The sequence below is a fragment of the Saccopteryx bilineata genome, chromosome 10, assembly GCF_036850765.1.
Source record: "Saccopteryx bilineata isolate mSacBil1 chromosome 10, mSacBil1_pri_phased_curated, whole genome shotgun sequence".
In the NCBI taxonomy this organism is placed as follows: domain Eukaryota; kingdom Metazoa; phylum Chordata; class Mammalia; order Chiroptera; family Emballonuridae; genus Saccopteryx; species Saccopteryx bilineata.
Window position 1 is genome coordinate 5,962,993 of NC_089499.1, and position 12,007 is coordinate 5,974,999.

Here is a 12,007-nt window from a genome sequence, read left to right on the forward strand (position 1 = left end):
TGGATAGAGTGTTGGGCTGGGACACACAGAGGACCTGGGTTCAACACCCTGAGGTCACCAGCTTGAGCCCGGGCTCATCAGGTTTGAGTAAAGCTCACCAGCTTGAGCCCAAGGTCGCTGGTTCAAGCAAGGGGTCACTCAGTCTGCAGTAGTCCCCCAGTCAAGGCACATATGATAAATCAATCAATGGACAACTAAGGAACTGCAACGAAGAATTGATGTTTTTCATCTCTCTGCCTTCCTGTCTGTCTGACCCTATCTGTCCCTCTCTCTGACTCTCTCTGTCTCTGCCAAAAAAAAAAAAAAAATTGGAAACGTTGATTTGTTGTTTCACTTATTTATGCATTCATTGGTTGATTCTTGTACGTGTCCTGACCAAGGATCAAACCCACAACCTTAGTATATCGAGACAATGCTCTAATCAACTGAGCTACCCGGTCAGGGTGCCACCGGTTGCTCCCACCCTGCATCGGGCCTGGGTCCTTCAGAAACCCTGAGGGTTGGCAGCTCTCCTCACATCCCCTCTGCAGGCATGGTTGGAGGTTTCTTCTTGGCTTGTGTGCTTTGGGCAGCACTTTCCCCGTTCCTCTGCTGGCCCCTGGATAGGACACTGCTCCCAGGGGGAGTGAGGAGCCCACCCCAGCCCCTGAGCCAGCTGTGGCAGTCGGGGGTGGGGGGCTGTGCCGCTGCCCTCCCTCTGGGCTGACGCGGCTGGCCATCTTTCACGCACAGTTACGTAAGCCTGAGTCAATTGGAGCTCAGAGCGGTGCGTTGTGGGCTATTTTTAAGCTGTAACACATCTCAGCAGAGGGGTCACTGCACCCGAGGTTTGCAGGGAAGGTTGTTTAAACATCTGTTATTTAAATTTCCCTATGCTTGAGAGTTTAAAAGCCATCTCCTCCCTGCACTCTTGGGTTTTGCATTCCACAGCCTAGATTAGGAGTGGATTATCACCCTTTATCCCACGGCAGGTTCCCCTAGGACGAGGGTTCTCTGCATCTTGGCTGTCTTCTGTTAAGGCCAGGCGGGCAGGGGCGGCAGGGAGGAGGGGGTGCCGGCTTCTCCCCCGTGGTATTGCCTCCATGGCATGGGTGCGCCCTGGCCGGGAGACTGCAGGGAAACAGGGGACAAAGGCTCCCCGTCACTGGAATAGCTCCAGGGAGGAGAATCAGGAGAGGAAAACAGAGCACTGGGTGTGGAGCTGGGACACCAAGAGTGCATCCTTCCTCGTTGGGGCCTTGGTTTCCTATCAGTACCCACAGAGGGTTGAAGCACAAGATCCATTTGGTTCTTTTCAGGAGCCGGCTTCTGCTTGGGCTGTGCTCCTACCTGGAATGCCCTCCCTCCGCAGGTCTAAATGCTATCCAGCTGCAGCCTCTGGGCCAAAGGGCTGGAACTGAAGCCCTTGGACAGTACACAGGGGTGGGCCTCTGGGACTCCAGCCTGCTGTTCGTTCTGTTATCGAGTGGCTGGCTGCACTGGGGGCCCTTTCAGGTTTCTTCTGCCTGTTTCTTTTCTTTGCTGTTTTTTTGTTGTTGTTGTTGTTTGTTTGGTTGGTTGGTTGGTTTTTCCTTTCATGCTCTTTCTTTAAAAAAATATATTTTTTAATTTATTGATTTTAGTGGGAGGAAGTGTGAGAGAGAGAGAGAGAGAGAGAGACAGGAACATACAGCTGCTCTTGTATGTGCCCTGACCAGGGATCGAACCGGCAACCTCTGCACTTTGGGATGATGTTCCAACCAACCAAGCTATCCAGCCAGGGCTCATGCTAGATTTTTGGTGATGTCCAGAGTCTTCCCAGGGCCCAGGAGGAACAGGCAGGTAGGCTGGCAGAGTGCAGGGTCAGGGACTTGACAGAGCTGTCTCCTGAGGGCGCAACAGTGCCCCAAGTACCTCTGCAGTGGAAAAGCAGGTGTGGGAGGCTTGGCTGGTCAGGGAGCTCCCAGAAACTGGAGGCCGCCTGAGCTGCGGTGGCGCAGTGGATAGAGCATCAACCTGGGATGCTGAGGCCACCGGTTGAAAACCCTAGACTTGCCCGGTCAAGGCACATACAACAAGCAAGCAGTGAACAACTGAAGTGAAGCAACTATGAGTCATACTTCTCGCTCCCCCCCTTCTTTCTCTGTAAAACCAATAAATCAAATCTTAAAAAAAAAAAGAGAGAGACATGGAGACTTCTGTGCCCCTCCCCTTGAGGCCCTCCTGCCCACCGCCCTCAGGGCTCTCTAGGTGGGAGGGCCCAGCCTGGTCCACATGAAAGAAGGATCTGTCAGACTGGCTGACTCCTCTTCTCCCAGCTCCTGAAGTCTCACCCTCTGTGCAGGGGTCGGGCCCTCCCTCAGAACCTGCCAGGAGAGGGCCAGGTGAGGTAGGAGAGGAGGCAATACCAGAATCTGCCCTCCCAGAGGGGACTCCACTGTGGCCCCTGTGGCCCAGACAGCCCTCAGCCTGGGGAATGGGCTCAACCTGGGGGAGGGGCTCTCAGGTTGCCATGGCAACATGTTGGCCCTCCTCACTTTCCAGAATCAGAAATAGAATTGGATGCCCTTCTTCCTGGTGGAAGATTATTTAAAAACATGTGGTGGTGGGGGGAAGGGGTACAGGGGCAACATTCCTGCTTGATCCCTGGGGGCTGGACAGAAGGGCCCCTGCTTACTTGGGATCCTCTCTCTCTAGCTGCCCTGCTGTCCCTCCTCTCAGACAGATGGAACGGAGTAGGCTTTGAATTCTGAGTACGAAGGACTCAGGGTGTGTAGCTGGCCCCCACTCAGCACCGCCAGGTTCTAGGGGGTACTGGCTTCACGGTAGCAACAGGGAAGATGTTCCCTCCCAGGCCTGGGCCACTTGCTCAACTACTGGGAGGAGGAGCAGGTCTATGGGGGACACTGGCTTGGGTGGGGCTGCAGCCTTAGGAGAGAGGCATGTTGGCTTCCCTCCAGCAGGGTCTATGCTCACATAGCCCTGAGCGTGGCACCCGGCTGGTAGCGCCTTAGTTCCTGAAGTGCGGGGTCCAGAGCCTGGGGGCCTGGCTTCGGAGTCTGACTCTCTACTCCTACCTGCCCGGGACCTCCGTGAATTCTCTCTCTTCTCTGTGCCTTGATTTTCTCATTTGTTTAATAAGGATGATAAAAAGGAAAAAATAATAAGGATGACAGCGCCAGGCTCGTTGAGTCGGTGTGAAGCTCAGTCCCCTGTGCTCAGCGCTGCCTGGCACAGAGGAACCCCGTCAGTAACAGTCACTGTTCCTGGTGCTTCCCGGGTGGGAAGGGCCTTCTCCTTTCTCTTGACTGCCTTCTCCAGCCTTCCTTCGTGGGCTCCAGCCTTCAGCTGGCTTCACCTCCTCCCCAAGACGCACAAGCCAGGTGTTCACAAAGGCCCAAGCCTGGAAGGTGGAACATGACCAACTTCAGCACAAAGTGGGGGATGCTCAGTGGCTAGACAGCCAGGGAGCTCCCAGGACATCCCTGCATGCCTCCCCAGCCCTCCCAGGTGCAGCCCAGCTTAAGTTCTAGCATCTCTGCTGTGGGGAAAAAACAACTCCTCAAAAGCACCTTTCTTGGGGCCAGGGATTAATGAAGTCAATAGTGTTCAGCAAGTGTGTGTGTGTGTGTGTGTGTGCGCGCGCGCGCGCGTGCACACGCACTCATGTGCAGGCCACAGACCCTTGGGCTCTGCTACCTCCCTGGGCCATAGTATGTGCTGAGCAGCAGTGTCCAGAGACTGTCTCCTTCCTTCCTTCCTTCCTTCCTTCCTTCCTTCCTTCCTTCCTTCCTTCCTTCCTTCCTTCCTCCCTCCCTCCCTCCCTCCCTCCCTCCCTCTTTCTTTCTTTCTTTCTTTCTTTCTTTCTTTCTTTCTTCTTTCTTTCTTTCTTTCTTTCTTCTTTCTTTCTTTCAGAGAAGGGGAGGCAGAGACAGACTCCCACATGTGTCCCATCCAGGATCCACTCAGCAAGTCTGCTAGGGGGCGATGCTCTGCCCATCTGGGGCCCTTGCTCTGTTGCAACTGGAGCCATAAAAGTGCCTGTGGAGGTAGCCATGAAGCCATCCTCAGCGCCCCGGGGCCAACTTACTCAAATTGAGCCACGGCTGTAGGAGGAGAGGAGGAGGAGGAGGAGGAGGAGGAGGAGGAAAAAGAGAAGGAAAGGGGGAGAGAGGGAGAAAGAGAAAAGTGAGAGGAGGAGGGGTGGAAAAGCAGCTGGTTGCTTCTCCTGTGTGCCCTGGCTGGGAATCGAACCCGGGACATCCACACACTGGGCCAACGCCCTACCACTGAGCAAACTGGCCAGGGCCAACTCTCCCCTTTCTTTTTTTTTTTTTTTTGTATTTTTCTGAAGCTGGAAATGGGGAGAGACAGTCAGACAGACTCCCGCATGCGCTGACCGGGATCCACCTGGCACGCCCACCAGGGGCGACGCTCTGCCCACCAGGGGGCGATGCTCTGCCCCTTCGGGGCGTCGCTCTGCCGTGACCAGAGCCATTCTAGCGCCTGGGGCAGAGGCCAAGGAGCCATCCCCAGCACCCGGGCCATCTTTGCTCCAATGGAGCCTTGGCTACGGGAGGGGAAGAGAGAGACAGAGAGGAAGGAGGGGGTGGTGGTGGAGAAGCAAATGGGCGCTTCTCCTATGTGCCCTGGCCGGGAATCGAACCCGGGTCCCCCGCAGGCCAGGCCAATGCTCTACCACTGAGCCAACCGGCCAGGGCCTCCCCTTTCTTAACTGAAGGTAACAAACATCTAGGGAAAGGAAAGGGGGCCTGGGACCTGGCTGAGTCAGGCCCTGCCCAGTGCCAAGTCAGGAAGGTGCAGGCGCAGCACAGCGCTTGCCTTGGTCCCTGGTCACATCGCTTCACACCCCATGGCCAACTGTAAGCACTATTTTTAACCTCTGTGAAAACACACGGCTTTAAAAGACAAGCTTACAGCTGCATTCTTCACAAACCTGTTTCCTGGGCAGAAACACTGAGGCCTGAAAGGGCCCAGCCCCGGAGAACAGAGGGAGGAGGCTCAGAGCTCAGAACTGGGAGGATGGAAGAGGGCCAGACTCAGCCCAGGCCAGAACCTCCAGGGTCATGACTTTGACAGCGAGCAATTGCCCAACAGCTGCCTAGGTCTGCCTTCTGTGGTGGCGGGGCACGTCTGGGCCTAGGCTGGGGGTCTAGGCAGGTCCGACTCATTCCCTGCCCCTCAGTTTGCCCACCTAAGAACTGGAGAGTGGAACTGCTTACCTGGTCTAATAACTTACATTTCCTAAGTGCCTACCCTATGTTCAGTGCTTGGTCTGACTTGTCCTCACTGTATGTGCAGCTGTGCCCATTGCCTGTCCAGTCCTGCGCCACCCACCATACCCTCATCGTGTACCGACTCTGGGCTCACTTTGTGGACTGCTCTGGAACCACTATGTCCCTACTGTGTCCCAAACTGTAATTGCTACTTGGCTGGCCCTGTGTTCACTATGGCCTAGCCCTAGGCCCAGTGCTCTACCCCACCTCCGTCCACCCGTCCACCCACGGTGAAGTTGACACAATGTGACAAGAGCTAGAACATTCTGACTTGAGAATTCTGAGCTGAGACCCCACCCCCACCCTGTGGTCTCCATTCCCACTTCTGCAGGGACCGGTCCTAGGTTTCAAGGACATGTGGCTCTGGGGAGGGGGCTCTGTGAGGCACAGGCAGAAGAGAACCATCTGGAGCAGAAAGATTGCCAAGGAGCTTCTGTCCCTGGCGCGGGAGGAGAGGGACCTGGGGGAGGGGTGCTTGGGCCTGAGCCTAGGCCCTTCACCCACTCTGTCTCCCAGAACTGAGCAGTAAACGGGGTTTGGCACCGCAAACGGCCTCATGTCATACACTCGGAACTGCCTCCCTGGGTCACAAGGCTTCCTCTCGAGTCGCCGCATGGGAAATCAGGAGAAGGAGCCAGTCTGGCATCTGCGGTAGACTGGGAACCCAGGGCCTTCCTCAGCATCTCCCTTGCCTACCTTTCTCCCTGGGGCCTTACACTGGCCCGTGTTCTTAAGGCCACTGCCCTCACTCTAGGGCTGGCCTGAGCAGAGTAGTCACCTGGCTGGTTAGGGGAGAGGCAGCCTCGGATTGGCAGGCTTTACCAGGCTAACTGGGTATTTCTGTCTCCCAAGTTTCCCTGGCCAGGCTCTCATTTCTCAGGTGGGTGGGGCCCTGGGTTTCCCACACTCTGTCACCCCCCCACCCAGGTCACTGGGGGCTGTGATGTATGGGGTTGTCATGGCAATGAAATGGGAGCAGGGCACCTAGGGCATGGAGCAGGACTATGGAAGTCACCAAGAAGGTGGGGCACCCTGATCTATCACATCCCCAGGGCTACCCAGCCAACAGCCTAGTGGGTGGCCTCAGAGGGTCCCAGGGACCATGTATAAACTCAGGGTCTATATACTTTAAGCAGGAGTTGTCACTGTCTGCCAAGGCCACTACTGATGGGACCTGTAGCCCAGCCTTTCAGGCCCACGTCCCTGAGCCCATGCACCAGCTACTCTGGGACCCTTCTAAGGTTAATTCTCAGTGTGGCTCTGAGCAGGCCTCCCAGGATGTCCTGAGACTCTCCCCAACTAGCCTGTTTCCAAGGTCCATCGTGGGAGCCCAACTGCATCTCGTCGGAGAGAAAGGGGTGGCCCTACCCTTGTGTACATATAGCGACAATACCAGCGACATGGTCCAGCACGGATTCTGCCATCCCTGGCTTCAGGTGAGGGAGGGCAAGGCTCCAGCTAAAGTCCTAGTAGGCTGGGGCAAAGGCCCCTGCAGCAGTGACCAGATAGCTCCCTTGGGCATTAGGACGAGCCAGTGGCTACCCTGTTTCCTTCCAGGGGAGGATGGCTCAGCAGCAGCCAAAGGTCCTCCTCTGGCTCAAGCCCAAGATCAAGGGCAGGGCAAGTACCCATGTCTGGATCAGGCTCCTCCAACTTCAACTCAGGCAAAAAATCCAGCTCTGGATACAAGTCCCATGCCAGCAGCAGCTGAGCCTTATACCTGCATCCCCGACCACCTGACCGATAGCGCTGCCATTACCAAGGGCTTGTTTCAAGAAGACTCCTTCTTGCTCAGGAAGCATGGCAACCAATCGTCAGTCCTCTTGGAGTCTTCCAAAATGGCCACATCCTGCCAGGGCAAAGTGCATTTTGGTTCTCAGAAACCTCCCACCCGAGGACCCACTCTGAAAGAGTCCCCAGACAATGCCCAGGAGCTCGAGGTTGCCAGAAGGCAGGTGTTACCCAAGCAGCTTGAGAACCCAGCAGAGAAGCCGCTGGTCTATACATCCAGGCCAGATGACCCGACACCGGTCTCAGGAACCCCGAGGACCCAGAAGAGTAGCCAGGATAACTGCAGCTCTCAGCCAGGCCAGAAGCCCCTCAACGTTTGTGACAACACCTGCTGTAGTGTGCCATTCTCTGCCTGCCAAGTGACCTGCCACAGTCAGTCCCCAGTCCAGTCTCCCAGAGAAGCCATGCAGACCACCCCCTCCAGTGCTCCTCTCTGTCAGCTCCCGGATGCTGCGGAAGACCGTGTGCTGGTGTTTGATATGGTCACAGGCAACACCAGGATGGGACTGCTGTGTCACGACCCTATGGGCTCACGGGCAGTACTGGTGGGCCTCATGCCCAACCACTCATCCATTTATGCCCGTGAAAATACGCCCACTGTATCCCCTGACAGCAATCATGCCAGCCTCTGGCCCATATTGTCAATGCTGTCCAGCCCTGTACCTTCTAGCCTCTCTCCTGACAGCTACCAAGAGATGGCCCTGGTTCCCAACGAAGCCACACTCAACCTGGAGTCACCGGACTCACCTGGTACCAGGACAGCCATCAGGGTGGAGATGCCCACCTGGCCCCTTCCATTGGGGATGCCCCTCCAATGTCCTGGTGAGAGGACATTGAGCAGTGTCCATGATCCTGGCTGGTCTAAACCTGAGGCTGAAAAAAACGAATCTAATTGCACCACGTGGATGCTGGATGCTTCTGGGACGCAGGACATCTCTGTGGTCCAGGCCAAGAAACTGCAGAGTATGAACTCAGAGCTGACCCCAGGACCTGCTCCTTCAGCTAAACCCTGGGAGGTCCCCAGGCCCCTGCTGCAGGAGGATAGAGGCAGTCACAACTGCAAAGAGGTCGAGAGCACTCACCCTGACAACCCTGGGGCTGAAGATACTGAGCAGCCCCCACTCTCCGGACAGCCCCCTCCAACTGGTCAGCCTCCCTCTGCTGAGCAATGCCCCTTCGCCGGGCACACCCACCTTTCCGGACAGCCACCCTTGGCTGAGCAGCCTGCTTCAACCAAGCAGCACCCCTTGCCAGGCCAGTTCTCTCTCGCTGGGGCCTGTCCGGCCAAGCAGCTTTTTCTCACTGAACAGCCTCCCTTTTCTCAGGATACCCCCATCTCCAAAGAACCTACCTTCTCAAGAGGCCCTACCACCCCCAGGGAGGCTGGCCAGGCCTCCACCCTGTGCCAGGAAGATGAGGCCTTGGGCCTGCCCGCCCATGGGGGGGTACTTCGGGTGCCCCTGGCCGCCGAAAAGAACTGTGTCTGTGTGAACAGAGAAAAGGTGGGCATCAGTGCCACCGTAACCTCTAGCACACACTGGATCTCATTCTGCCAACCTGGCAGCTCTCCCAGGACTCAGGAGGAGCAGCTCTCCCTGACCGCATTCCGCACACCTGGCACTGCCTGCAAAGGCTTGCCCATGGCCATGGCAGGCATGGAGCCCCAGGGTCCCCGGCTCAAGCTGACAACTGAGGGCATGACAGACTCAGACTCATCAGTGGTAAGGAATCTCGCCCTGCTCCATGGGGCCTGCTGTGAGCTGGTGTCCTCCATGGATGTTCTGCCAGTACCGTCCCCAGTGCCCTGCCGCCACCCACTGGGCCCCTACAGGGCAGCCGTGGTGATTGACACGGGCACGGGCTTCACCAAATGTGGACTTGCTGGAGAGGACCATGTCCTCAGTGTGATCCCCTCGAGTGTCCAGCTGCGGAAGCAGCCTGTCCAGGCCCGGCCCGGGTATGCGATGCCCGAGAACAGAGAGGACTCACACCCGGTGCTGGATCGAGGCGTGGTCTCTGACTGGGACGCCCTGGAGGTGCTATGGCAGTGTCTGTTCTGCTGCAGGCTGGGCATGCCGCCTGAGGAGCTGGCTGTCCTCGTGGCCGACTCACCCATCTCCCCGCGTACCAATCGAGAAAAGGTGGCTGAAATTCTCTTTGAGCGTTTCCAGGTGCCAGCCATGCAGACAGCGCATCAGGCCCTGCTGGCGCTTTATGCTTATGGCCGCACCACTGGGCTGGTGCTGGGCAGTGGCCACGGCATCTCCTATGTGGCACCCATCCTCACTGGGGCTCTGGCCCCACTTGACACCTACCGGCTGGATGTAGCCGGTGCTGACCTCACTGAATACCTGGCTCAGCTATTGCTGGCAAGGGACCGCTCGAAGCCCAAGGCAGGGCTGGCCAACCAGATTAAAGAGGCCTGCTGCTACGTGGCACTGGATGTGAGAGCTGAGATGGCCCGTACCCAGGCCCAGGCTCAGATGAACTTCATGCTCCCAGACAAACAGGTCATCACACTGGGCTCTGAGTGCTTCTGCTGCCCGGAGGCCCTCTTCCAGCCCAGCCTGCTAGGCCTCAACCAGCCAGGCCTCCCACAGCTAGCCCTCCTAAGCATCAGAAGGCTGGAAGCTACGCAGCGAGAGCAGCTCTTGGCCAACGTGGTGCTGGATGGTGGCAGCACCCTGGTGAGCGGCTTTCCTGAGCGTTTGAGACAGGAGCTGGGCCGGGGTGCCACCGTGCTGGGGTCTCCTCACCGTGCAGTGGCCGCCTGGCTTGGAGGCTCCATCATGGTGTCCCGGGACTCTTTCCAGAACCTGTGGCTCAGCCGCCGTGAGTACGAGGAAGAAGGCCCATGCGCCATCTACAAGTACCACCTGTGAGCATATAAAACTTCTGGTTCTACTTACTCCGAGCACTGTGGCATGTTTTAGGCCCAGAGCAGTGTGGGAAGGGCAGGGGCCCTGGCATGGGGTCAGGGATCAGGGATTGGGCCTGTGGCACACCGAAGGCACACCCTACCTCTGAACACCGGAGCCCCACAGGTCCTGGAAATTCTGTTTTCTAGAGCACCCCAGATCCCTTCGGCATTGGGTCTGCTCTAACCCAACCTTTACTGCACCCCAAGGGCAAACACAGAGAGTGGCTGCTATGGGTTTTGCCCCGTTGCCCTGGCGACAAGTGCAATTACCTTTGATTGCCAGTTGGTTGCCATGGCAATTTCAAACATAATGTAATAACCCACACAGCCTGGAGTGAGTCATGATGGGGGGCAGCCCCCTCCCCTAGCTCCAGAGGAAAAGACTACTCACCCTCCCCCATCTTGGGCCCTATATAGGGGCTGAGGCCAGCAACCTAGATGACAACCAAACAATTCCAAAGATGGCTGGGGGCCTGGAGCATTTGTTGCCTCCAAGGGACAGTCCCTATCAAAGTCTGGGCTTCTTGGAGGAGCCAGCCTGGCAATGCATTTGCCTCTTATACCCTGAAACTTGGCTGCAGCCCTTATCTGGGCTGGCAGGGGTTCTGCCCACCAGTCAAAATGTGAAGGTATGGAAGTCCTGGCCATTGGTGCCCTGAGGCAGGAAGTTGGTGTAGAGGGGAGTCAGTCTTGGCTCCTGAGGAGGGGATACGCCTGAACTAGGGGGTGAGACTCCAGCCTGTTTTGTAGACTCTGTGGATATGAAGGTTCACAACTCACCCTGCCTCTCTGACTGTCTAGTTCTGGTGGGAGCCAGAATAGACAACTTTGGGCTTTCTTCTCGTCCTCAGTCTCCCAATCCAGGCAGCTCCTGCCCACAGGGTGGCCAGTGCACAGGCCTCCTCAGGAGATTCTCATAGAGGCCAGCAGGTAATGACAATGCCGATGCCAACTTCCCCTGCTCTTGTCCCAAAATCTGCCCTGTGCTAGGGCCTCCTGCCACCCCTCCAGCCAGGGCAGTGGCTAGAAGCCACGGCTCCTGACCTGTCTGGCTCTGAAGTAAGGGTAGGAATGAAGTGCTGCCACCCCAGTCCCTGGTCTGGTTGGCAGAGCTGGAGGGATGGCAGTTAGCTGGTGGCGCTTCTTCCTTCCCAGAAGTCAGCTAAAGATCTTAACCAAAACAAGGAAATCTTCCTGTGCCTGTGCTTCTCTGAGGGATAAGCCATGGCCCAGTTCCAACCCTGGGTTGTCTCACACACACACACACACACACACACGCACCCCTGAGATGAGGGGCTGTCCTAGTTGTGGAGACCAGAAACAGCAAATAACAGAGGGTCATCACAGCCCCTGCACATCCCAGGCATGGTCCAGCCTCTTCCCATGTCCTGCCCTCACACCCTGATTCAGTTTCCATAATCCTGAGGCCCATATCCTGTAGGAAGAGGACCAGTGGCCTGAAGGACCGGTGGCTCCAGGGACTAGCTACTACGTCCATGCGCACGTGTGAGCAAGCACGCCTGGCTGCACACAGAATGCAGACACGTGCCCCTAGGCACCACTGCACACACTGTTGCCTTCTCCTTCAGCAGAAGAGCACGTACACACAGACACACTCACACATGTGCACACACACCCTGCCACGTGCTCTCAACCACAGGCACATGGAGTGTGCACAGGACCCAGAAAAGGTGGAGCACTGCTAGCAGCAGGCAGGGCTCTAGAAAGCCACCTCTTCCCCTTTTTCTAAATCCCCCATTTCAGCTTCTCCTCAGCTTAGCCTGGAGACGCATGACTTTCAGGAAAGACAGAAAATGCGTGCGGTGTGTGTGCGGTCAGCAAGCCTTGCTCAGCTGCACCATACAATTCAGAGAACCATTGTCTCAGGGATGGTAGGTAGGCCAACAGCAGGAAGGGCTGAGTGCCAGGCCGTTCATTCATTCTGCAGACATGAACTGAGCATCCCGAGATGAGGCACAGGCTCTGCCCTGCACATACATACCCAGCTTGCCAGGAGATT

The 12,007-nt window shown here is 56.9% G+C and overlaps 1 protein-coding gene across 1 annotated transcript; it reads left to right on the plus strand.

The window, feature by feature from the left end:
• Positions 1-6,280: 6,280 nt before the first annotated feature.
• LOC136313960 (uncharacterized) lies at positions 6,281-9,949 on the plus strand. Its single transcript, XM_066244289.1, has one exon. It carries the CDS (start codon positions 6,281-6,283, stop codon positions 9,947-9,949), a length of 3,669 nt encoding a protein of 1,222 aa, XP_066100386.1.
• Positions 9,950-12,007: the final 2,058 nt, after the last annotated feature.

Coding starts and splice junctions, on each gene's coding strand:
- LOC136313960 (XM_066244289.1), top strand. CDS start 6,281: ATGGAAGTCACCAAGAAGGTGGGGCACCCTGATCTATCACATCCCCAG.